This window comes from Trichoderma evansii (assembly GCF_050947405.1).
Source record: "Trichoderma evansii strain SZMC 28006 chromosome Unknown GGI43scaffold_2, whole genome shotgun sequence".
In the NCBI taxonomy this organism is placed as follows: Eukaryota; Fungi; Ascomycota; class Sordariomycetes; order Hypocreales; family Hypocreaceae; genus Trichoderma; species Trichoderma evansii.
The window spans coordinates 470,906-494,133 of NW_028145204.1; the positions used below are offsets into that span (position 1 = coordinate 470,906).

A 23,228-nucleotide genomic window follows, 5' to 3' on the forward strand; every position below is an offset into this window, starting at 1 on the left:
CAAAATCACACACAATGGGTGGAACTGAAACCGCGGTGCCAGCGCTACGTTACCCGTGCCCAGAGTTCCATCTTTTGATCTTTGTTACAATCCATCCCCGGACTGACATGTGCGAACTAGAAGGCCTCTGGAATGCTGGAACGCTGGATGCGACCTAGCCTGTCAGACTTCCGTGATCGATCTGCGCTTCTAGGCCGAGGCCCCGCAGTTATCAGCGGCCTGATGGGGAGACTGATCAAAGACGGGATTTCGATCATGAAGCTTTGACATTCCTGCAGATGGTATTAATCGAGAGATCTTCTTCAGAAGCTTTTAGCTTAGAATGTAAATCTTTAGTGAATTAGTAGTTAACATGGGACGTATATTGGCTACGATGTCAGCCGGTATTCATTTGCAGGGCATCTTGTGCCAACCGGGATTTATTTATGGCCGTCTCAATGTTTCAATGATAACAACCAATCAAGAGCAACGGGTCTGCTATTTATCATAATGTAGTATATATAATAAACTACAGAAAGGCAAGTATTATGGCAGATGTCTCTTTCCCATCATTTTCTAAAAAATTGAAATTATTCCATCTCAGTACCCAGGTAGCATTCGTTACACGTCAGTGGCTATAGAGATCTGCGAATGCACCGACGTTGAGTCTATTATTTTGGACTACATACGATAAGAAGTCAAATGCCTCTCGTATGTCATAGTTTCTGTTTAAACTTTCTATCGTATAACAAAGGTAGGCTATCTGTATCATCTATTGGACTGAAGGGCTGCCATCATGTTGAGTTGACGTATACCAATACTGGCAAACAGTAGAGTGATACTCTAGCCGTGCATGCGTGTGGCAATCAATGAGAGTCTATAGCAGTCTATGACTGACAAGAGGCAGTATTAGAGGCCTTTTAGAAAAGCATCATACTCGTGCTAGTTCGCTCCGACAACAACCAAGATGCTACGCGACAAGTCGGAACCCAAACACATGTTATCTGAGTAAGGTAGGTAGCTGGGTTGGTGCCGGTATCACATCATGATAATAAATGAATGGATGAACGCATCAAGCGGGTTCTATATTACTCAGAAGATGTAGGCGGAATATCCGGAGAATGCGTTGCCTATGGTATCCGGTTATTGGAGTATATGCAGTGGCCAGAGTCAACGGCGGTACAACAGAAATATATTCAATATGCATTCTTATAAGCCATACAAGAAAATACAAAAGATAATTGCGCATTGGAGGGAGAAACATTATTCTATTTGCGAATTTACTGCTATGAAAACTGTAGTAGATGTCTCAAGCTTATTCGCGATCACCAGATACTTCACTTAGCTGAGGTATTAAGGTGGCAGGGGTGTAGTAAGAAAATCGTATTCCATGGCATATATGCGTCCCTCAAAAACCTCGGAGATGGTAAATGATTTGCCCAGGATTGAGTTATTAATAGGTAGCCATGCTATTTCGACACATACATACAGCGTAATAGCCCCGTCATCTTCACGTTCTTGGTGGGGCTGTCCATGAATCTATAGACGATTCAGCACTGTTGGCCAGTGACGTGAGAGCCCCTCCAGCGCTCCGTCTAGCACTCATTGTGCCTGAGCATCAGCGCCTGCGTCAGCGCTCGAGCATCCTGATTGGCTCCAGCCCACATGACGCATTACGATGCCCACTGAGCTGCTCCCGGAGCTCGTGATGCAGTTTGACCTGACAGAGACTCTCTTGCCCATGCAGTGTGTCTCACCATTGGCACCTGCATCTGTACCACAGATCCACTGCCTCGATCGGCCATCTCTAAATCGTTGACAGTAGTGCTAGGTATGCGATCGCGTGGTCAGTTGGCTCTCCAAGGATCCTCAGCTCCGCCACATGATTTGTCTGATTTAAGCAAAGCGCCTGATTTGTTTGAGCTCCTCCTAGCCATCTATTTGCTACCCCGGCCGCACGACAACCTTCTCCAACTCGGCTGATACCCAGCACGAAAGTCTCCAGGGCTGTTCCAGCATCGCCGCAGCCGGTCATGGCCCTCTCGTGAAGCTGCCGCTCGCATCCGTTGTCTTCATACCATCGTCATCATCGCTCTGCTATTCAAGCATCGCATGCTTCTCCACTGATCCAGCGGAGCTAATCGCATCCACATCTCAAGGCCGTGTCAACGCGCCTGCTCCACCCCCATCATGACGGCATCACCCCCCCACGACGCTGATCAAGGCGAGACGCCTATTCCTCGCCAGCAACACGGTGCTTCAAGCGCGAGTGCGTCGCAAACTCCAGACGCCAACACCCCTCGCAATCGCTCCGTCGACGAGCCTCGAGAGCGCGAAACGACGAACAATGAGCAGTCACCGCTCCTCCCGCCGACTGATTATGATGCATTTGGTGCTCGCTTGGGACGAGTCGATAGCCATGTAGATGACAGTCAAACCACGAAGAGCTTGTGGTATCTGACTATCTTGACAATTGGAATCGGAGGTCTCCAAATCGCATGGTCCGTCGAGCTCTCCAATGGCTCGCCATATTTATTGTCCCTGGGGCTGAGCAAGTCTCTCATGGCCTTGGTCTGGATAGCGGGACCTCTTACTGGTACTTTGGTGCAGCCATATGTTGGCATGTTGAGCGATAACTGCCGCCTCTCATGGGGTAAACGAAAACCGTTCATGCTTGGCGGTGCTGCTGCCACCATCGTCGGGCTTCTCTTCCTAGCCTGGACCAAAGAAATTGTCAGTGGTGTGCTGGGCATCTTTGGAGCGGATCCCCAATCTCATGGTGTCAAAGTTACCGTTATTGCGACGGCTGTGATTGGAGTATATCTTCTTGACTTTGCCATCAATACAGTCCAAGCTGCTCTCCGAACCTTCATTGTTGACTGCGGACCAGCTCATCAGCAGGAAGCTGCAAATTCCATGGCCAGCCGAATGACTGGCATTGGCAATATCATTGGCTACATTGCGGGATACGTCAACTTGACGAATTCCTTCTGGTTCTTGGGCGACACCCAGTTCAAAATCCTCTGCGCAATTGCGAGCATTTCTCTAGGCGCCACGGTAATTTTGAGTGCCGCTCTAATCAAAGAACGAGATCCCCGATTGGACGGGCCTCCAAAAAAGAAGCAAAGCATTTTCGTCTTCTTCTTTACGCTATTCAAATCTATCAAAAGAATGCCACCTCAGATCCAGCGGGTATGTCAGGTCCAGTTCTTTGGCTGGGTTGGCTTCTTCCCTCTCTTATTTTATACGTCTTCGTACATTGGCGAGATCTACGTTCAACCCTTCCTTGAGGAGAACCCTCACATGTCTCCTGAAGAGATTGATAAGTTGTACGAGCACGCGACTCGAATCGGCTCATTTGCTCTCCTCATCAACTCCATTGTTAGCTTGTTGACAAATGTCTTTCTCCCGTTTTTCGTTGCTCCAACTTATGATAGCCGTCCCGTATTAGATGATTCGGAGTCTAGCGCCAAGAAGTCGTTCCTGGATCGCTTGAGGATACCTGGTCTCACCCTTAGACGGACTTGGTTTGGATCCCTCATCTTGTTCGCCATCGTTATGGTCTGCACCGTATTTGTGAAGTCTGTTAACGCCGCAACCGTCTTGATTGGAATTGCTGGGATTACGTGGGCAATCACTCTGTGGGCACCATTCGCTATCATCAGTGCCGAGATCAGTCGGCGTGATGCTCTCGCTCGGGCCAAGCGTCATCACCGAAATGACAATCATGATTCTCCTCCAACACTCCCTGCTCCGATTCCCGCCACTAGCAATACATCCCCAATGGAACTTACGGATCCACCAAAGGAAGAAGTTGATCAAGCGGGTGTCATTATGGGCATCCACAATATGTCTGTTTCTGCTCCACAAATCATAGCTAACGTAGGATCGAGCTTGATTTTCAAGATCTGGCAAAAGCCGAGAGGAACTCCGGGTGACCACAGTATCGGTATTGTCTTGGCTCTTGGAGGTGTCTTTGCCCTTGTCGCTGCTTTCTTTGTGCTGAGGGTCAAAGATGACGTGTCTTACCCGCCAGAGACATTGGCTGATGAAGAGCACGGTGCTGACGACCAAGATGACGATGAGCCTTCCCCTAATGGAGACACTTCTAGGAGTACCAAACCTGGCTACTCTGCGGTGCCGACGGCAGATTCTGAGGCCCCGAGGTTAGTAAGAAACCGAAGTTTTGGGGGCTTAGAAGTGGCTTCTGGTTCTGATTACTGATGAATTTCCAGAGAAGCTGAAGATTCTTGATGAAGCATGCTAATTGTGTATACGGTGAGCCGCGAGGATATGGCACGTAGACATAGAGAATCGGGTTAGTATATATGTTATGGTAGAATTCGCTAGCAAGTGTTGAATAGGAATTGTATTGGTTTGAGTCAACTAAGCGGCAGTCATGTGTACTTTAGGCAGCTGATTTATATCATCATTCTGTCAATTTCACCTATGCATTCAATCTTTAGTCGAACTCAAAGCTTTAAAACCCATCTTGCCAATTTCCCTTTCCCTTTCCATCATAGTTGGCCCATTATCAGCGAGCAATTTGGATCTTGCCAGCCACAATATAGCACCTCTAGGTTTCCCTTATCCTTGCGTTGGCCCAATTTAGTATCCTCCACGACCCTTCCAGATTCCTATAGCTATTCCGCTTATTTCAAACCGCCGTTCTCTTCGCTTTTCCAAGCTTGCAGCTTCCTAACGTTGTTCGTAGCTCTCCCGGCGACGGCCCCGACATGTGCCATGTGCTGATGCCGGCCCAGAAATGGCAAAAGGACGTGCCGTTGACGCAGTATGTGATGTCACAATGGACAGACGTGGCGGTCGGCCCAGCCGTAGAGATGGTTGTGTTGGTGAGGGTGAAAAGAGAGGTGGATGTAGCTGTGGCAGGCGGCAGTGGAGCGAGACTCGTAGCCCAGCTGGTGGATAGGAGGAGAGAGGCGGAGAGGATGGACTTGAGGGAATGCATTTTGTTCTTAGGATTTCTTTGCTGTGGATGTGTTGTTGTTTGATCAGTTTGCGTAAGCTGTAGGACTAGTTTATATATGAACTTGTTTCTTTGTGATACGACTGTGTTGTTTGTGGAACAGCAGCTGGTTGAGCTTGCCCTCAGTCGACAAGTCAGAGTTTAAGGCAGATTAAGTGGTACTTGGTGCCTTGTTTGTGTTAGGGAAGCTGGATATGCCGGTGGCGGGTGCCTTCCCCAAGCGTTCATGCAATTGGAGAAGGAACAAGAGACGTCATAGTGCTCTTCATATTGGCGATGCATACACCATTTAACCACGATACTTTTAAGCGGTGTGGGCAACTCATGAGCTATGAATCACTGTTGATTTATTCAGGCTCTCGCTAATTCCGTTGCTCTCGTTGATGGCTACTCCGCCATTCTCATCCAAGCAGAGCAAGAACCATGTAGAAGCAACAATCGGTCAGCATATCTTCCCAGCAAACAAAACGGTAAATAGATGACATCCCACATATTATAGGTGCATAGGTAGCTCAGATACCACAACTAAACTTTGGCTTGGTTTGTTGACCATCTCTCAGTTACCTTGGCTACTCTTTATATTCATAGCCAACCGTTCTATATCACGTTACATATACTTTCCAACAAAAGAAAAAAGAGTCAATAATTCACTAAGCACCAGCCTTCAACCCAGCCATAATCCACAACGCAAACATGCTCACAACCCCCAACAGCCAAGACAACGTCCTCAGAGGCGATAGCTTCCCATTCTCGCACAGCACAATATACACAAATATGTATAGCACACGCGAACAGACATACTCAATCGTCAGCAGATTGAGCGTATAGACGTCCACGCCTGCGTAGTTGGCCGCCGCTACGCCCCCCGCAAACATACCCAGCGATTCGAAGCCGTTTTCCATGGCGCTCAGCGCTCGTGTAATGCGTTGCTGGCGCTGTTTCAAGGGGCGTTACAGTTAGCCAGTGTGTTATTTTGTATCGATTAATTTTGTTTAAATTCAATTTTTTTTTTTTTTTTTTTTTTTTTTTTCGTAAAAAAAGGAGGAAAAGATGCTTACTGCTTTGTCCATCTTGTCATCTTTGAGAACAGCCGCCTGCGTATGCCGCGGGTTGGTCTCATCAAAGTGTTTGCCCGCCAGAAGATGACCATAAGCGGCGGGGAGCCAGCATAGAGTAAATGCTGCTGGAACCTGATGCATAGAAAATTTTAGTCGATTTGTTTTACTGAGTTTTTGTTATTCAAGACTAGAGGTGGTACTTAAACCCTCATACCATGTAGAACGAGTAGTTTGTGGAAAGATCCACCATCGCGAACATGGTGCTCATATCGACAAACGAACTAGGCGATGTCTGTAAGATCCAATTGTACATTTCCATCAAAAGCGTCGACACCAGCTGGAACCCTGTTGCGATAGAGATGAGCAGTTGGAGAATGATGCGTGTGCATATATGTCTTACTTATGTCTCTCCAAGTGAGAATAAGGCCGCCTCGGTGCCAAAACAGGATGATTGACCCATTTAAATGCAACTCAACCGTATAAAGGTACATGCACTCTGTACTCCAAAGAATCCCACCTAAATAAAGCCAGTCAGCTTGCCATTTTTTCTCCCTCAAACCAGCGCAGTCTACTAATTAGGTATTTCGCTCTACTCTTAACAAATCTGTATAAAATGCAGCAAGCTTCCAAAAAGGTAGTCTTGCTTCGATTAAAGTATGCAAGGTACCCATAAAAAACTGCTGTTTTAATAGCCAGACACCTTTTACTAGATATTGATTCGGGCATTGCGCAATTCCAAAGTGGCTTTTGCATTCGGGATTAGGACGTGGCATTAAGCTCCCGAATTAATTTGGTCCATCTACATGTCTATAAAAAGCCTGGCAACTAACATCTACATGCCTACTATTTACAGAGTCAAAATGGGCCAGCTAGGCTCGGCCCGCCTTAGTCACGCCAGGCTAGATTCAGACCGACAGTCATCGAGCGAAACGCTTATTGTTCAACAATAAAAATAGTGCGTGTTATTTGCTTGCAATCTCACGTATTGCACATTATGGCTGAAAATGATATATATATATGAATTGCGCTCACTATGAAGCCATCTATAAATACACAAATGTAATGTATAAGAAGAAGAAGGTAAATCCAAGAAAAAAAAGGTAAAAAGAAGAAAAAGAGACATATATGTGCATCAATATATACACTCAGAAAGCGTCATTTACCGTTATCCTGCCAACTGATTTCTCCACCTACCCCCGAATATCTCGTCTCATCAATTTCCAAATCTTCCTCTTCTTAAGCCCTGAACTTCATAGATCTCCTTGGGCCAGCAGCAGCCTTGACAGCAGCGACGGAAGTAGCGTTAGAGGAACCTTGGTCATATACCTTGATAGAGTTGACACTCCAAAAGGCTTCTGCAAAGGCCGCAGGGTTGTTGGCAACATACTCCTGGCAAGTGCTGGCCAAGGCGGAGCATTCGGCGTTGGAGTTCCAAACACTGTCAGCGCCAGCCCAGTCACCGCAAAAGGTAGTGTCAAAGACAAGCTGGTTGTTCTGGAAGTGGTCATCGATGCTGTCCCCGGTAGGGTTGAATTGGGCCAAAGGAGTTCCCCATCCGCTGGGATTGGGATTCTCGGAACTGATATCAGAGGGAATGCCAGTTCGGGGGAAGAACCAGACGGAAATGTGGTCAGATGTCCACTCAGTGGCGTAAACGCCTCCATTGATGGCATTGAATCCATCTCCGTAGTTCTGGTTGTCCGAAGTAGTCTGGCTACATCCATTGTTGCCCTCACAGTCGCTGCCGAGCAGTTGAGTGCCCGAGTTGGATCCATCATTGCTGACAGAGAAGCCAGCAGAAGTATGCAGAGTAATAGAATCAGACGTCTGGGTGTTGACGCCTTCGATGATGTCTATTTCGCCCGAGTTTGGCCAGTTAGGGCCAACCATCCAGAAGGCGGGCCAGGCTCCGCAGATGCTGCCTGGCATGTGAGCAATATCGGCGATGAAGAGGCCATGGTTGAAAGATTGCTGTGATGTCACACGGACCGACTTGCGGCCGTTGGCAGGGTTTGTTTCTGTCGAATCGACGCCCATAAATACCGATCCCGAAGCGGTCGAGGTAAGGTTGAGGGAGTTTGCTGTGTCACCATCAACATATTGAACAAATCCATTCGTTGGGTCCGAGTCGGTGAAGAAGTCAAAGCTGGAAAAGAAATTGCTGGCGTCGTAGGTGACGCTCAAGCTGTACTGAGCATTGGCAGCTCCAGCGAGGAGAGCGCCGAGAGACAAGGTGATTCCTGTAGAAGTATACATGGTGATCTTTGGTCTGCAAAAGCCTTCAAAATATGTTCGAGTTCGAGTATTCAAAGAGAATTTAATGACAATATGAGCCGGCCACAAAAATAAAGAACGTGGAAGCTGCGTCTAGCAATGATCGTGATAGTCAAGGAATGTATAAGAGTTGATAAAGATCCAATAACCAGCTAGGTTATTAAAAAGGATTGTGTATAACAATAGAATTTGGTATCAAATTGACCAAGGAGGTAGCAGCTTCGGGGTGCTTTATTTAGAAAGGAGTGAGCGGTTGGGCGGGCTAATGCTATCAATAACAGAGCTTATTGATGTGCTATGAATAACAGGCGAACACGAATCTTCTGATGCAGCCTCTTAAAGAAAGACTATTCGTAACTCAAATTAGAACACTAACGGCCGGAAGGATTGAACGGCACAGATTGAGAGTTCAGTGAGTGGAAGGGATGGGGCTGAAAGAGAAGTGAAGGCCAAAGCGAGCTGCTTGTAACGAGGCTGCTGGAACAGCTATCATGAGGGGGGCACATGGCCATCTAAATACAAAAAACTCTAATGTCTCTAGTGTTCCTGTTCCTGTTCCACGGACAGGGTCTAAAGGTAATGAGCGAGAGACATTACAGACCCCCCCGAATCTCATACATGGTGGATCACCCAAGCAGCCGTCGCTCAGGTATCATTTCTGTGACAATAGCCGTCGATAGTACCTCGACTAGAGCTGATGCCCAGTATCAAAGGGATAGACTGCCATGCGAGCACCAGATTCTCGCCTGTGGTTGAGAGATGGTGAAATTGTGAGACGGCCAGTGTCAGCGCATCACGGCCAATGAAAGACCTGTGACAGGGGTATCGCACGGGCTACTCGCGCCTAGAGTTCGCGCGGCTCGGGGAGCCACGGGGCTTCTGAACCCCTGATCAGCGTATGCGTAGACCTCGAGTGGCTAGGTGAGGACGGGCAAGGTGAGACGATGCGCCGTCTTAGTTCGGACCGTCTGGTCGTCTAGAGGAACAATGGAACATAAGCCTCTGTTTCACTGGCGATCGTTGCCGGTCTAGCTCTCGCTCTACTGCCGGTGAGAGGAGCCGTGTAAGAGACTATCCTGAACAGAGGATGAAAAAAACAAATCTCGCTCCGGATGAAAGCTGTGTTGGAGGATAGAAAAGCTGAATGGATATATTAAGAGGTTGCATTCTTCACGTGAACTCATACAATAGGAAAGAGCCCATGGACAGGACCTTCCTTCTCGGAGGTAGATGCGCTCATCATTGTCTTTACAGGTAGGTACGGGGGATACTGGCAGCGCAGATCAGCTGTTACCGAGTAAATGCACCTAAAATATAGCGCATCGAGCCTTTGGCTCCATTATCGTGAGATAACACCACCGGAATGGAAACCTCGGACAACGTGAGAAACTCAATTGCAAAGGCCCCCAAATTTGATTTTTATTTTTATTTTTTTCCCATTCTCACTTCTCATCAATATATCGTGCCAAGCTTTTGACCCTGGTCTCATCTGCCTGCTTTCGCCATTTGGCGTTAGCCTGCCCTTGCATTTCTTGGAAATTTATGCTTATTATTCACGATCCCTCACAATCAATCGAGCAGCTTAGCCGCGGTGCCAAGCGCTGTACCTGCACGGCTATAGTCATTCGCCAAAAATAGGCAAGTAAAGTAAAGTGTGTAACACAGCATCAAGGGTGCGCTATTGTCAGACTGCATCGACTATCGAGATACCAACAAAGCATATTCTGCTTTCCCTATATGGCACCAAATTCTAATAATCTTCTTTTGCGGCCGCAAGACAATGCATGGGTAGAAGCAAGATCATTATTCCCTACAATGGCGACACCGCCGCTAAAAAGCAGCCAAAGTTAGATGCAGACATGTAACATTGGCAGACATGTAACATTGGCAGACATGTAACATTGGATATCCAGATGATAAACTCAATGCACACATATCGCGACCCAAACTTTCGTAAGCAACTCCAGCGACTTGAAACATCGTGCCACACCTTCCAAAACAAAGAAAAAAACGTGCCCGAAAATCGCTACATTAGGCGAGCACAGGCCCCCCCTATCGCGATCTTCAGGGCAACTTTCCGCGAGTAAGCACGGGCGCTGGCCAAACTCTCCACTTCCATTTATATGCCGTTCAACGGCAGCGAGATACCGCCGGATCGGCACGTTAGATTGATTCCAATTCGGGCCTATAGTCGTTTGCAAGTCCGTTTTCTGTTTCAAGCAAATGGCCTAATGTGTACTATCGACCGTTTGCCGTCTCCAGCCAACGAGAGTCGTGAGACGGATGGAGCCGTGTATAGTAGAAAGGAGAGAGTCCCAAGTATAGGTAGCGCCGTGAGAGCCGCTCAATGTGAAAGCATCAAAATAACGATATAGAATAGGCATACCCTTGGATTTTGCTCCGTTGCATGTATGTTCATCGCCCAATTGACCAAGATATGAGATATGGCTTCCTTCGAAACCGTCTCCAAGCCAGCGTGTCTAGCCTCGTGACACTCCATTTTCCCCAGTTTCCCCATCTTTATACAAACTCTTGTCTAATGTGCCATCACATTCACCTCCAGCATCTTCCTCCAATGACCTCCAATGACACCTGCCTAGTGCCGCCGTTTTCACTGCAGATCAGTTTCTTGCAGCTATTCCATTATCCATCACCCCCTTGTCTCCATCGCTTATCTACTCCACGACTCGCCTCGAGAGCCATAAACGGGGCCCTTCCTTGACATAGCTCCGCCGGGATCAGCAACCACTCCTGCACGGATGCGCGGTAGAAAGCCCTCATATCGGGCTATCAATTACTGTATAGGCCTAGACGTAGATCTAACGGGTCGATGATCATTTTCCGTTTCTACATAAGCTATATGTATGTACTATTCTAATAATATCACCATCATGTGGTTGACCAAAAGTAAAAGAAAAAATAGAACACAATTTTTCAAAAGTACAAAACGCGTTTCTATAAATTATCTCTTTGGAGTATATACCCAATCGTAAAATACGGGCGACCTGATTTGAATGCCACCCCAAGATTTTTTTAATAAAAAAATTAAAGAAAATTTCACCAAAAATGTTATAAGTGCCCAACGCCAGGCGACAGCCACGCAATGGGCGGCCTATGCATTGTGAGCCTTTGCCTTTCCCGAATCTCTTCTTTCCTTTTGGATAACCCCCTCCGTTTGTTTATTCCCCGTACCCATATATGTTCGACTTCGGGAAGCGAGTATTTCGCCTCTCTTTCTCTCCTTATTGACATCTCGCTTTCCCGGCTAAACTGCCATCAGCCGCTCAACTTTTTGCCCCATTATTAAGAGAAACGCAAGCCGCATCAGTCTGTTGCAAGCCTGAGCCGTTTGGCGTAGATGTATTTGTGGTTCGTCATCTCATCAGAAAGTAGCGCACCTCCCCAATCATCGTAAATTATAATCGTCCATCCGTGCAGAAAAGGTCAACATGTTGATGCGTTGATACAGTCAAGAAAAATATGTAAGATCAGCATCTATGCAACAAGCAAAATCAAAGAAGAAGAAAAAAGCAAATGATTTCTCAGAATGCTCTGTGCTAATAAAATGAAGCCGGCAACGAGTACGTTGTCTATTCTTGGTTTGTAAAATGGGAGGTTGTGCCGGCACAAGATGGAGAAGCCAAATCAAATTATTCGCTCCGTTGCTGACGCAATATGAAGCAGAGATTATAACTTGACTCGCTGGCCAGTGAGCTTGAACCAGATGAGGGCCACAATCTCCTCCTTGAAGAGTTCCCAAGGGTTTCGGTTGAGCCAGTAGCTGAACTCTCGGTAGTGATACATCTCACCCCAGCAATCGCGGCCCCATTCGCAGCCAGCCATATTGACTACAAAGTCGCGCTCTTTTTCGTTGTAGTGTATCCTGGTGTTGTTCAAGCCAGTGTCGTCCGCGCATGCAGCAGGAGGAAAACTGTTGATCATGCGTTGCGGTAAGAAGCCGGTATGCTGTCGAATCCAAGGCTGCGTTCGGTACAGCTGCTCAAGGGCGTCTTGCTCCTTGTGTTCCCATTCCATGTGCTTCTGCTCATACAGCACTGGGTCCCACCAAATATCCAAAAGTTGTTCGGTCCAGTCGCTGCGTCTGACGAAGAAAGAGCCCAGGTTGAATCCAGAACAGTCCTGAGAGAGCATGAGGTTCACAGAGTTGACTTTTCCATCGCCGACAGGGCTTCGCGCATCTGCGTCCAGATACAGATCCGTGGGGGGGTGGGAGATGTTGAGGGGGTTGAAGTCGTTGATGTCACGGTATACATGGCGGTCGAGGTTGTTAAACAGATGGTGCTGTAACGAGTATCCAGGCTCCATAACGTAAGTGTTGAGGTCGAGCCACCAGAACCTAGAGGCTTGATCAGTCAAATGCAAAAGAGGTCATCAGGGGATTGTCGTCTCACCATTCAGCCTTGGGGTATTTTCGCATCGTATTGCGTAAGAAGTCAACCTTTTCCCAGCTCTCTCGCCACTCGTGCGCATATCGCTTCTTGGTCTTCATGTCGACAATTTCCAAATCGTAGCCCCATCTAGTGGCATATTTCCGCTTGTTGCGTACGCTGTCCCGTTCAATGGCCCACTCTCGAGCGCCCTTCCACTCCATGACACCTCCACCGACGTTGGCGGCCAGAATGATGACGAACTTTTCGCCATTTCCACCTATGCTGGATCGTCGCCACCAATGAACAAACCCGGGGGCCTCGTCTATCCTCCAGTTAGCCAAGCTGAAACTCAAAAAGGTCAAGGCTGAATGTTATGATTCCACTTACGGGTGCCGTAGTAGATGACAATGGTGCAAAATATTATCAGCGGAAGGAGGATCCTCCACTTGAGTCTTCTACCAAGGCGGGCAAAGAACGATCGTATCCTTCCACCAGAGGCTGCGTTGTATCCCTCTCGTTCGAACTTCTCCCGCTCGGCATAGGTGTTGCCAATGCCAGAGTTGAATCGTGGCAAGCTGCTAGATATGCGACGCATGTGGCGAGTAAAGAAGCCCTGGTTCTGCGTCGAGAAGGATGGGTAGCCGTTGGCACCGTGCTGCTTCCTCATCTTGGCGGTTTCCCAAGACGAGGGGTTGCCACCGACATTGGCAGGACTCGTCCTGCCGCTGTTCATATTCAAGCCAGGACTCGACCACCCACCACCCGGGACAGGTGATGGGCTTCGGGAGAGCGACATTGGATCGGCCGGAGTGCCTATAGGAAAGGGCCAGGAGACACAGAGGTTAGCCAGCGAGTAACTCGAGGTTTGCGCAACACAAGATGATGCAGGGCAGACAACCCGGCGGACGCGGAAACACTGCAAGGGAGAGGCGGAAGAGAGACGAAACGTACCAACGATAGGGGACAGCTGGGACTGATTGGCAGAACGAGGATGGATGGACAACAGGTTGCCCGAGCGCACCTCGCTTAGGGTGTGGTGTCCCGCCGAAGAGCGCCGTCGATGATGTGACGGCACAGGCCGGTCGTTGAAGGAGCTCGAGGAGCCGGCCGGATGCCTTTGGGAAGCCAGGGTGAATAGCTGTGATCCGAACTGCGGGAACAAAGTCAAGAGTCGACAGGTGTCGAGTTACGGAATCGGCGTGGCAGCAGAAGCGGATGCACTGGCGGCGTCGTGTGGGCTTGGATACGGAGCCACGCTAGGAAGAGCAAAAAAAAATGCAAGCAGCTCAATGCAGAGCCAAAACGAGAGACAGAACACAGCCAGAAGGGGGGGCTAATGCGCCGTTTCTGACCGCACAAGCAAAGATCGTGAGAGAAGCCCCCAAAAAAGCAGAGCACGGAACCAAGCCGAACCCACAACCACAATGGGCAGATGCAACAGACCAACCGTCACAGACTGCAACACAGGCGCTAGCTGAGCAAATTCGCGTTCTGGACAGATGTCGGGTTGAGATATGGGATGGGATAATGGGATGGGGGTCAAGAAAAAAAGAGGCGGTTTATTGGCAGATTGCTGGCTGGTCCAGATACATGCTAAGGGTCCCGTAGGGCCAGGTTCGGTTTGGGCATGGCTTGGTAGCCGGTACCCAGCGACAGCTGCGCGCCAAGTACCTTCGCCGTGCCCCTGGACTCTTAACTGCCGCAGAATACGGCGCTGGCGGGCTTGGCTGGAAACGATGGGGGTACCAGCCAGTGCGGGCTGCAGCGGTAACAGCAAAATGGCGGTACTTGGTGCGCTCTGTACTGGGTACCACCAAGTGCTAAGATAGTGCTACACACTGCGCCAGCGGCGTGGTTGCTGACGATGCTCGATACGGCCAAGCGCGTACCAGTGACTTGACAGGTACTGCTCGCTCGTGCAGCGGCAGCGGGCGCCAGTAAGGCTGCCACATGGTACTCTAGATGTACTCCAAAACTCTATATACAAGCACGCGCGAACGAATAGGGGACGTGGCCGTCGATACGAAGTCCAGATACGAGAACAGGCAATAGTTGAGATTGATAGAGGCCCGTTGGATGACCATCGGAGATAGCTACGGAGTGAGATGCCTCGATCTGTTTTTTCTCGCTTACTCGGGTGAGTAGCTGCAGCAAAACATTACGGTGATTTTTTTCGCGGCCCTGGTTCTGGAACTGCGCTGGCGGTGGCTTAGTTGCAGATGACACGGTGCCGGAAACTGGAACTGGCGAATCGAGATCCTCTTTTGCTGGTAAAAAGGGGGCCGCACGATTTGGTTAGAATTTCTCGTATCTGCGTTGCGATGGAACGGTGGCATAGGCCGTGATCAATAGCAACCTGTAATTAACACACCGATTAACCTAACCGGGCAAGATTATGCACCATTCTCTCTTGCTTTGATTCTGTGGCCACATTGGGAGAGGAAGGATTTTTCCTGTGACGGGTGTATATTAGTTTCGTCTCGCGTGCTGGGACGCACAGCTGCAAGCGGCCACTGGACCCGTCCCAGGCACGACGGTTACGGGAAGGGCAGCCGATGAAGCAAAGGACACCGAGAGTACGAGAGTACGAGGGCAAAAAGAAAAAAATAAAATAAAATAAAATAACGGCCGGCGGCATTATCTGGATGGAGCCCACTCAATCGCCGTGTGACAGGAACACAGAACCCGCTGCGCTTCCCGTATTACTATATGAACTGTGGATGAAGCTTGTACCAATACTTGGGGTGCCCTGGCATTGCGCGATAAGGAGGATTCTTTAGCCGCTAAGCAAATTTTAAGATTGATGAACCGTGCTGCTTTGTTCAGCTGCAGTGACTGGTTGATGCCAGCATCCATCCATCATCAGCCTCTGGCCCGCGACGTTCAGGGGGCCGCGGGGCCAACCATCAACGAGTCCAGCGATGGAGTCGAGCAGCAGCTCGTTCTTCGCTGCGATATTTTCTCCGTCGTCCAATATTAATACGGAGCTGGACTTCGTACCTCACACCTTGCCACAAGGGCAGGCCCAATAGTGTCTGGAGCTCTCGTATGCGGCTGAGTTTGCCCCGTGCTGGCGCTGGTCTTCAGAGCAGTGGTTCCTCCAATACGCATCGGTTTCTTCGCCAGCGCTCCAGCACCGCTACTTGAGCGGTCCCCTGTAGCGCAATGCTTAGCCCAGGGTCGACGCGCTGCGGAGCTGCGCCCATCGCCGAAGAGGCTAGATCCAGAGGTTGTGGTGAGCCTTGCCGGTGCTTCAAACTCGGAGGAGCCGCCACGATTCTCTGCTTGGGGTTTAGCGGCATGGCGTTAAATTTGATGTCAAGCGATTGACACGCATTACTAAGGCATGCCGCTCTGTCGAATAAAATCGCCATGTACGTCGAGCTCACGCAGAGCCAAGACGTGGAAAAAAGTATCGTAGCCCGTATTTTTGGTAGTTGCAAAGTCAAAACTACGAGCCATCTTGCGTTTCTCTGCTTATAGCTTCGCTGTACTCGCTCCTCGATCGTGTGGAATGAAACACAATGGAGGATTCTTTCCGTTTGCAGAGAACAATGGTGGCCTTGTTTGCTGGGTGCTAAAGTGTTCTCTCTACAACATCAAAGCAACAGCCCTAAAATAGACAGACTGGTCAGCTTACAGGTAATCATAATACCGGCAACTTATAGCAATGGCGTTGCCTGCGCCATCGGCGGCTCTTCTTTGCCGCTTTTAATGCTGCCGCCGGATTAGTAAATAGATCGTACTAGTAGTAGATGGGGTGCATGCGAACTACTTTACAAAGTTCCTATCCAGAGGCGCACTTTAACTCAAGCATCACAGCCAAGGTTCACTGTCGTCATGAGATCTCAAGGGCATCAAACATCCCCCGCCTTTTATCAAACGCCTTCTTTCAGGTGAAGCCAACTGTAAATTCGGCCGAAGCCAATATCTTGGTTCTCATCAACACGTCACTTGTCAGCTCTTTGGAGGTGCTCAATTCAATCGTACTGCTCAGGTAATATGGTATATATGCTCAAGCAATGACCAAACACTGCCACGACAGCAATTTTATAATCGTCATGGAGCATTATATCTAGTTGTTTGATACTCTGACAAGGTCATTTAGCTGCATTTCTGAAACCCCGCGATTGATAGACGTCATATAAGACAGAAGCTTTGGATTCTAGAAGTTGCACATCGTAGCGTATGCGGGGGTTTCCGAGAACGTGGCTGAGACGCGTATCAAATGTGTGTCTCCTTCGTCTTGACTTGCCATTTCTGCCATGTCTCTTCTCTTGCCTTGAGCTATGCTATTTCACGTGGCACTGGCTGTGCACTACCGTTCATTGTTCTATCATTTCTTTAATGCTTGCTTGCCCAAATTTCACCATAGGAGCATCTGGTTTCCTAGATATTGCAGGTAGCAACAAATTGATTTGCGCTAAATAAAAATTATGTATGCCAAGCATATATTTTAGTCCCCTCGCGCTAAATACCTCTTGTATCTCTGTCGGGTGTAGAGTGCTATATAGGTAGCTGGTGCATAGCTCATATATATCCAACTTGTGCCGCTATCCGCTATGCCTATCGACATGCATCATACCTTTAGCGCAGTACCCAGTAAATGGAATGTTTCGAGCGCTTGTTGCATTAATATATGAGTAATAATCTGTACACCTAGCCACCCTAATTTGTGGATGCCTGCAGCTCTGTCGTTGCAAATCCTTCTAGCTGTCATGCATTTTCTAGGGTAGGCTTCCAGAGTAGAAGGTGTTGAGATTAGCTGGTCTCAAATTACTGCACAGCAGATGCACCCCTGAAGGTCCCACCGCGGGTGTTGCGCAGCGGCCAAGCTTTAGCCGCCCGGAAGGCGACAAGCGGCCAATCAGTTGACCCTGCACCGTAGCGCCCAAGTCTGCAGCCAATCACGATGCGTTTTCATGCTAACACGGCGCCTATTTCATACCTGCAAGCTGCACCTCCAACCAATCCGCCAGCCAGCATCGCAATCGAGCTCAAGCCTCAGACAAAAGAGCACGAAAACGCGCCACCATGGAGTGTTTTACAGCAAGGGAAACGGGAAACTGCGAGGAGGATGAAGCAGATGATGGATAGGCCATGCTTGAGACCGGGCCGAGAATCCAGAGTGGGGAGACCTTTGCTGGCTGGGAGCAACCCGCAAACCCTCGCCTATTGTCGACCGATTGTTTTTCTTTATCAATAGAGTAGCCTTCACTTTCTATTGTTTCTGTTTCTATTTTCACTCTGAGCGGATGTGTTCGTGATTCATTGTTGGAATAGGCGTTGTTTCCTACTTTCTTGCGCCTCACGCCCTCCATCTTGCACTCTTTGTATATTCAACCTTCATTCATTCTTTGTTACCCGCGCCACGGACACCTTCATCATCTCTTGGCCTGGCGCTTGTGATGATTGCAATTTGATTTTATGTGCTGCGACGGTTCATCACCTGACGAATAATTACGATACCCAACCCATTACGATCACGAGCCCGACCCATATGCTTTCGCTTTACACGATCTAAACATGTCCTTCAATTACGGTAAACATACTGAGCCTCTGCATGGCAGCAGGCTCTCACCGAAAACTCGCAAATCCGCAGCACCGCGTCATGCCTCTTATCTTTCATCAAAACGCCACACAGGAGAGGACTGGGAAGACTGGGAAGATGACGACGTCGTTACACTAATAGACGTTGGCGAGACCCCCGCTGGCGACCACTCAGACCACCAGAAACTTTTCACAAGCAGTCCATTCTTAAATATGAACGCCAGCAGTTCGGCTATGACTACCCGCAGCCCATCTCCTTTGGATAGCGACAGCCTCTCTGTCAGCTCTACTGACGAGGTTTCTCCCATCGAAGACGATGTCCAGACTGGCCTACAAGCCCCACCACCTACGCCGGCCTTGTTCCTCACCAAGGTGGCCAAACATCCAAGCGTAAAGGTATCCATGAGACGTTCAACAGCTAGAACCAGCCGGCCGGTGTCAAAGAGGCCTCCGAAGCAGCGGAACGCAAAGCTTGGAATCACGCTGATCACGGATATGACAAAGCTGAGGCGGCAAAATCACATAGCCAATCAAGCAAAGTCACCAGCAAGGCGAAACCCAAAGTTTGCCGATGCAGCTGCTCTAAGAGCTTTGGAGGGATCCCCTAACCCGGGATCTGTTGGAAACTGGAACTGGCTAAGGAGAGGGAACAACGGGGACCATCTGGTCGCATCCCCCTCTCCTCTTCAAGCCGACGATGCTCAATCCCCCGATGAACAGCTTTCCCCAGAAGCTAGACCGATAGTAATCGGAATTACTCTGCCTTCCGATGAGGTCGCAAGTCGAGGGATCGATCCCCTCACAGCGACGGTCAACAACATTGACACTCCAAACGGCGAGATGAGAAATCCATATCCTTTTAATTTCCAGACAACGAATGACCGCGGAAACCCCCCTTCAGTTCCCACCCAACTTAAATCAATGTGGTCTCCAGATACCCCCGATACTGCGAGTTCGTTTAGCACAATCAGGTATCCGTCAAGCGTATACTCGCAAGCATCTATGGCGGGCTTCATAGCTCCTGGGTTGAGAGATGAGGAAGTCCCTCCCGTTCCTGCTCTTCCGGCCGGCTACAAGCAGACAGCATCGACGATACCACAGCGTCTCATTGGCATAGAGCAGCGTAAGAACAAGGATGACGAAGATGAGTCTGGGACTCCTTGCACGCTTTTCGAAGAGGATGGAGTCACCCCCTTGAAATCGCCCGCAAGTAAACTATCTGCGCGCACTCCTGATAGTGTACGTGGCTGGTGGGATCACCATTTGGTTACCCCATTTTTGGACATGAGAATGTCCTTTGCGAGCCGAAGAACGCAGATGGAATCCCCTTTGGATCAGAGGGGACATCAAATCGCCAAAGCCGCAGACAACAAAGGAGAACAGAGCTCTGCGCTGACTCCAAAGAGTCGGCAATCCTGGAAAACCATCATCTCAAAGCCCGATACGAAACAGATTTCACCGTCTGTGGAAAAAGATGAGCATCAAAATCCTACAACTGTCAACATGGAAGGCGGCCGTGCCATCCTGGGATTATCCATGTTGGAAAAGCAGCGGGGTCTGTCTACATTTTCTCCTGACTTTGACATGTCGAAGAGCGTTAGAGAGGAGAATCTGTCTCAAGGCATTTATAAGGCTGAAGATGACAACATCTTGATTACCATTGAAACAGAGGAGCAAACAAAGCTATCTGACAAGTCCCGTGCTGTGAATGAGAGCTCAACACTCACATCCCAGTCTGACAAGCATCAGCAATCTTCCTCAAAATTTCATGAAATGATCTCCTCAGAGACATCAAAATCCAAAGAAGTACACACATACGAATTTGTATCTACTGAGATCAGAGAGCGTCAAATGATGCCCACCGACTCTCAACCAAAACACGAACAGAAACGTGACCTTACTCCTCCACCCAGGCCTCAGCGACAAGAAGCCCAGGCCCCAATCATTAAAGTACCAACACCTCGACAGACTCCACCACCGAGAGAGGTTGGCATGCGGGAAGGGTCTGAGCGACCGATCGTGGTCCACATAGAGATAAATACCGGCGAGCAACCGCAAAAGTTTGTGATAGATCGCGTTGGACTGAATTCTACGCCAACTATAAAGATCCCAACACCACGACGGACGCCGTCACCTCGAGGAGATGTGCTCAAGGTTGGTGTAGCGGCTGAATCTGCACGAGGTGTTTTGGGACACCATGAAGCAGGTTCGCGAGAGATGGTTCAAGGCTTGGGGATAACTAATTTGAGGGCCGATACTCCGCCTTCGCCTTCATCCAAGAAGCAGGCTGGAGCTGCCATCAAGTACCAGGCTGTCTTCCCACCTGGTCATCATCTGCATACTCAGGCTCCCCAGACAGAAATGCCTCATAACGTCGCCTTGGTACCGGCACCAGTTGCACCGGCGATGACATCTGTACCTGCAACTTACACTGCCTGCGCTGCCCACGTTGCAGCACCTATCGAAGCGTCTACAACAGCTGCACCAACTACATCGGTAGCAGCAGAGAGAGCAGCAGAGAGAGCAGCAGAGAGAGCAGCAGAGAGAGCAGCAGAGAGAGCAGCAGAGAGAGCAGCAGAGAGAGCAGCAGACAGAGCAACAGAGAAAACAGCACCTGCTACTTTGCGGGCAGCTGGTCATGAGACAAATGGAGCCGCCGCAGCTTCTGCTGGCGCTGGTATACTGACCGCTAAGGTCTTGCATCGCATTGAAAAATCTGAAAGATCTACCAAAGAAGCGGGCAACATTACGCACGAAGCGTCGACCACAAGTCGGTCTGGTGGTGCTTCTCTATCCGCACGTAACGTTGAGGATACTTCTACAAATATGTCTCGGCCTGTGGGAGTCCAACTGCTAGCACATGAACGAGAGACACAGGCTTCTACTACAAATCCCACTTTGGAGCAGCATAGCCGTTTCTCTGTATCACCAACCTCATCAAAATCGCCTGATGCAGAACGAAAGGCGCGAGTAGGCTCAGGACATGTTCGGGCAGCAAGTAACTTTGTGACGTCGGTTTTGTCTCGGCAGCGCTCTCCGGTTGATCATCGCCGCGGCGAGAACCGGGCTATACAGCCTGTTGATATAGTGCTAGAAGAGCGAAGAGTCCCTGAAACGTTACCAGCCACTCCGGAGAGAGCGTATCTAACAATAAACGAGATTCCTTCTGGAAACAAGAACTGGATCAGGGTTGATTCTCCGTCTCTAGAGCACGGATTTACTGACCCTGCGCATCCTGCTGAGGCGTCACATGTTGACCGAGAATTGGGCAAAGATCACAAGATTGAGCGAAAGCGACTGCGGCATGAGAAGGAAGAAAAGATGGCAAGACGAGCCGGTGGCCTCTGGAGGGGCCGAGGCTGTGTGCCAAAGAAAGGCTGCTTTGGTCGCCCTGGACCAGAGGGCCGCAAGAAGAGAAGAATTTGGTGTTGTATCATCGGATTCCTCTTGCTTCTTCTCATAATCTTGGCGATTATTCTGGGCATCGTCCTTTCCAGGCATCATGAATCAGGTAACCAAAGCTCGACTCCAGCTCCGGGACAGGCTTCTTCTTCATCCCCTTCATCCCCATCAACGCCCTCCTCGATACCCTCATCAAATTGGGTCAATCTCACGGATTATCCTGCCATGCCCACCGGCGTGTTGACCTTTGTCGGTCCGAATAACACCGTTGCCAAGAGCGACTGCACTGAACCATCTACCTTATGGAGCTGCTCCTTGCCCAAGGATTCCCAAGCGTCTGTGTCGCCATTTAAGCCCAATCAGCCAACTATCATTTTCCAGATCCAATGGGATAACAGTACGGATAAGGCGTGGAACATTCCCAACGGCGCTCCACCCACTCCCGTTTCTAAGAGAGGCGAGAGCAATAGCAACTCCGCGGTAGATGGATTCAAGCCAGATCCGAGCCCCCCAGCCTTTGACGAGATGTTTTTCCTGGGCGAGACTACAGATAATATCCAATCAAGCCAAAAGGCCGGAGAACCAACGCCTTTCTTCATTAGTATCCTCGAGTCCCTAAACGACACAGTTAAATTGCCGTCTCTAAGCAAAAGGGCCACTGTCTCGGATATTCTTAATATTTCGGATATTATTTTCCCACCAGAATTGAAAGCAGATGGCACTCCAGCGCCTGCTGTGATGATTCCTAATCCGGTTCAGCAACCAGTTCGGTTATTCGACCGTGGTCTACCTACCGAGCATTACGGATTCTACACATACTTTCAACGAACCATCTTCCTCAAGTCTGTCACTGCTCTCAATAAGTCGAGTGATGGAAACGTACCCGCAGATGAAAATGGTGGCTGTAGCGAAACAGAGGCCAACCATCTCGTTACGTGGGCCGAGACTCGTATGCTGGTGCAAATTTGGACGCGGAAATTGAATAGCACAGGCTCACTACTACCTTCGGACGGCAGTGAGGATATCGATAACTCACCTCAGCTGTTCCAACCGGGAACAATGCCGTATCCTGTTACGGTGACCCTGGACACTCACGGCGGCGACCCTAATCACAAAGTCGTGTGGGAGTGGCCCATGGATGATCGCCAGAAGCTGAATACAAGCGCTCCTGAATTACTTGCCAACAATATGGCTGCCGGAGGAACTTGGATCAACCACCGCGGTAGCGGCAATGCCACGTTTGGAGGCTTTGACGGAGGCACTGGAGGCTGCAAGTGCCAATGGGCGAATTGGTCATGAAAGATCTAATGATACTATGAGAGTGGGGTGGATTATATCAAGTATGAGATAATATTTCTTTCATTTTAATTTTCTTTTTTTCTTAGCTATATGCTACTGGGTATATCATGTATTAAAATGGATTGGATGGATTGGATTGGGTACTCGGACACTGCATATTGTGCTGATCCGCACATTGAATAGCGTTGTAGGCTTACGAAAGGCCTTTTGTTTATTTATAAAAATAAGATAAATTAACAGGAAAAAAAAAAAAGAAACCCTTTTAAAAATGTGTTCAAGAGCTTACTG

The 23,228-nt window shown here is 49.1% G+C and overlaps 7 protein-coding genes across 7 annotated transcripts; 2 read left to right on the plus strand and 5 right to left on the minus strand.

Moving 5' to 3' along the window:
• The first annotated feature begins 1,747 nt into the window (after positions 1–1,747).
• Positions 1,748–4,429, plus strand: GGI43DRAFT_141417 (major facilitator superfamily domain-containing protein). Its single transcript, XM_083199300.1, has one exon. The coding sequence runs from the start codon at positions 2,170–2,172 to the stop codon at positions 4,201–4,203; it is 2,034 nt and encodes a 677-aa protein (XP_083064695.1). The 5' UTR covers positions 1,748–2,169; the 3' UTR covers positions 4,204–4,429.
• On the minus strand, positions 4,416–5,126 carry GGI43DRAFT_392640 (uncharacterized protein). The gene has a single exon (XM_083204581.1). The coding sequence runs from the start codon at positions 4,946–4,948 to the stop codon at positions 4,637–4,639; it is 312 nt and encodes a 103-aa protein (XP_083064696.1). The 5' UTR covers positions 4,949–5,126; the 3' UTR covers positions 4,416–4,636.
• A 202-nt stretch (positions 5,127–5,328) lies between these two features.
• On the minus strand, positions 5,329–6,428 carry GGI43DRAFT_392641 (MAPEG family protein). Its single transcript, XM_083204582.1, has 3 exons — positions 6,239–6,428; positions 6,025–6,156; positions 5,329–5,901 (listed from the first exon to the last, which is right to left on the minus strand). The coding sequence occupies exons 1-3, from the start codon at positions 6,341–6,343 to the stop codon at positions 5,617–5,619; spliced, it is 522 nt and encodes a 173-aa protein (XP_083064697.1). The 5' UTR covers positions 6,344–6,428; the 3' UTR covers positions 5,329–5,616.
• A 600-nt stretch (positions 6,429–7,028) lies between these two features.
• On the minus strand, positions 7,029–8,554 carry GGI43DRAFT_141470 (concanavalin A-like lectin/glucanase domain-containing protein). The gene has a single exon (XM_083199301.1). It carries the CDS (start codon positions 8,278–8,280, stop codon positions 7,261–7,263), a length of 1,020 nt encoding a protein of 339 aa, XP_083064698.1. The 5' UTR covers positions 8,281–8,554; the 3' UTR covers positions 7,029–7,260.
• Positions 8,555–11,767: 3,213 nt separating this feature from the next.
• On the minus strand, positions 11,768–13,822 carry GGI43DRAFT_141481 (galactosyl transferase GMA12/MNN10 family-domain-containing protein). The gene is made up of 4 exons (XM_083199302.1): positions 13,641–13,822; positions 13,077–13,502; positions 12,711–13,011; positions 11,768–12,655 (listed from the first exon to the last, which is right to left on the minus strand). The coding sequence occupies exons 2-4, from the start codon at positions 13,483–13,485 to the stop codon at positions 11,986–11,988; spliced, it is 1,380 nt and encodes a 459-aa protein (XP_083064699.1). The 5' UTR covers positions 13,486–13,502; positions 13,641–13,822; the 3' UTR covers positions 11,768–11,985.
• Positions 13,823–15,549: 1,727 nt separating this feature from the next.
• On the minus strand, positions 15,550–16,105 carry GGI43DRAFT_141504 (uncharacterized protein). Its single transcript, XM_083199303.1, has one exon. The coding sequence runs from the start codon at positions 16,061–16,063 to the stop codon at positions 15,773–15,775; it is 291 nt and encodes a 96-aa protein (XP_083064700.1). The 5' UTR covers positions 16,064–16,105; the 3' UTR covers positions 15,550–15,772.
• A 1,556-nt stretch (positions 16,106–17,661) lies between these two features.
• GGI43DRAFT_392649 (uncharacterized protein) lies at positions 17,662–23,213 on the plus strand. Its single transcript, XM_083204583.1, has 2 exons — positions 17,662–20,804; positions 20,841–23,213. Exons 1-2 carry the CDS (start codon positions 18,216–18,218, stop codon positions 22,938–22,940), a joined length of 4,689 nt encoding a protein of 1,562 aa, XP_083064701.1. The 5' UTR covers positions 17,662–18,215; the 3' UTR covers positions 22,941–23,213.
• Positions 23,214–23,228: the final 15 nt, after the last annotated feature.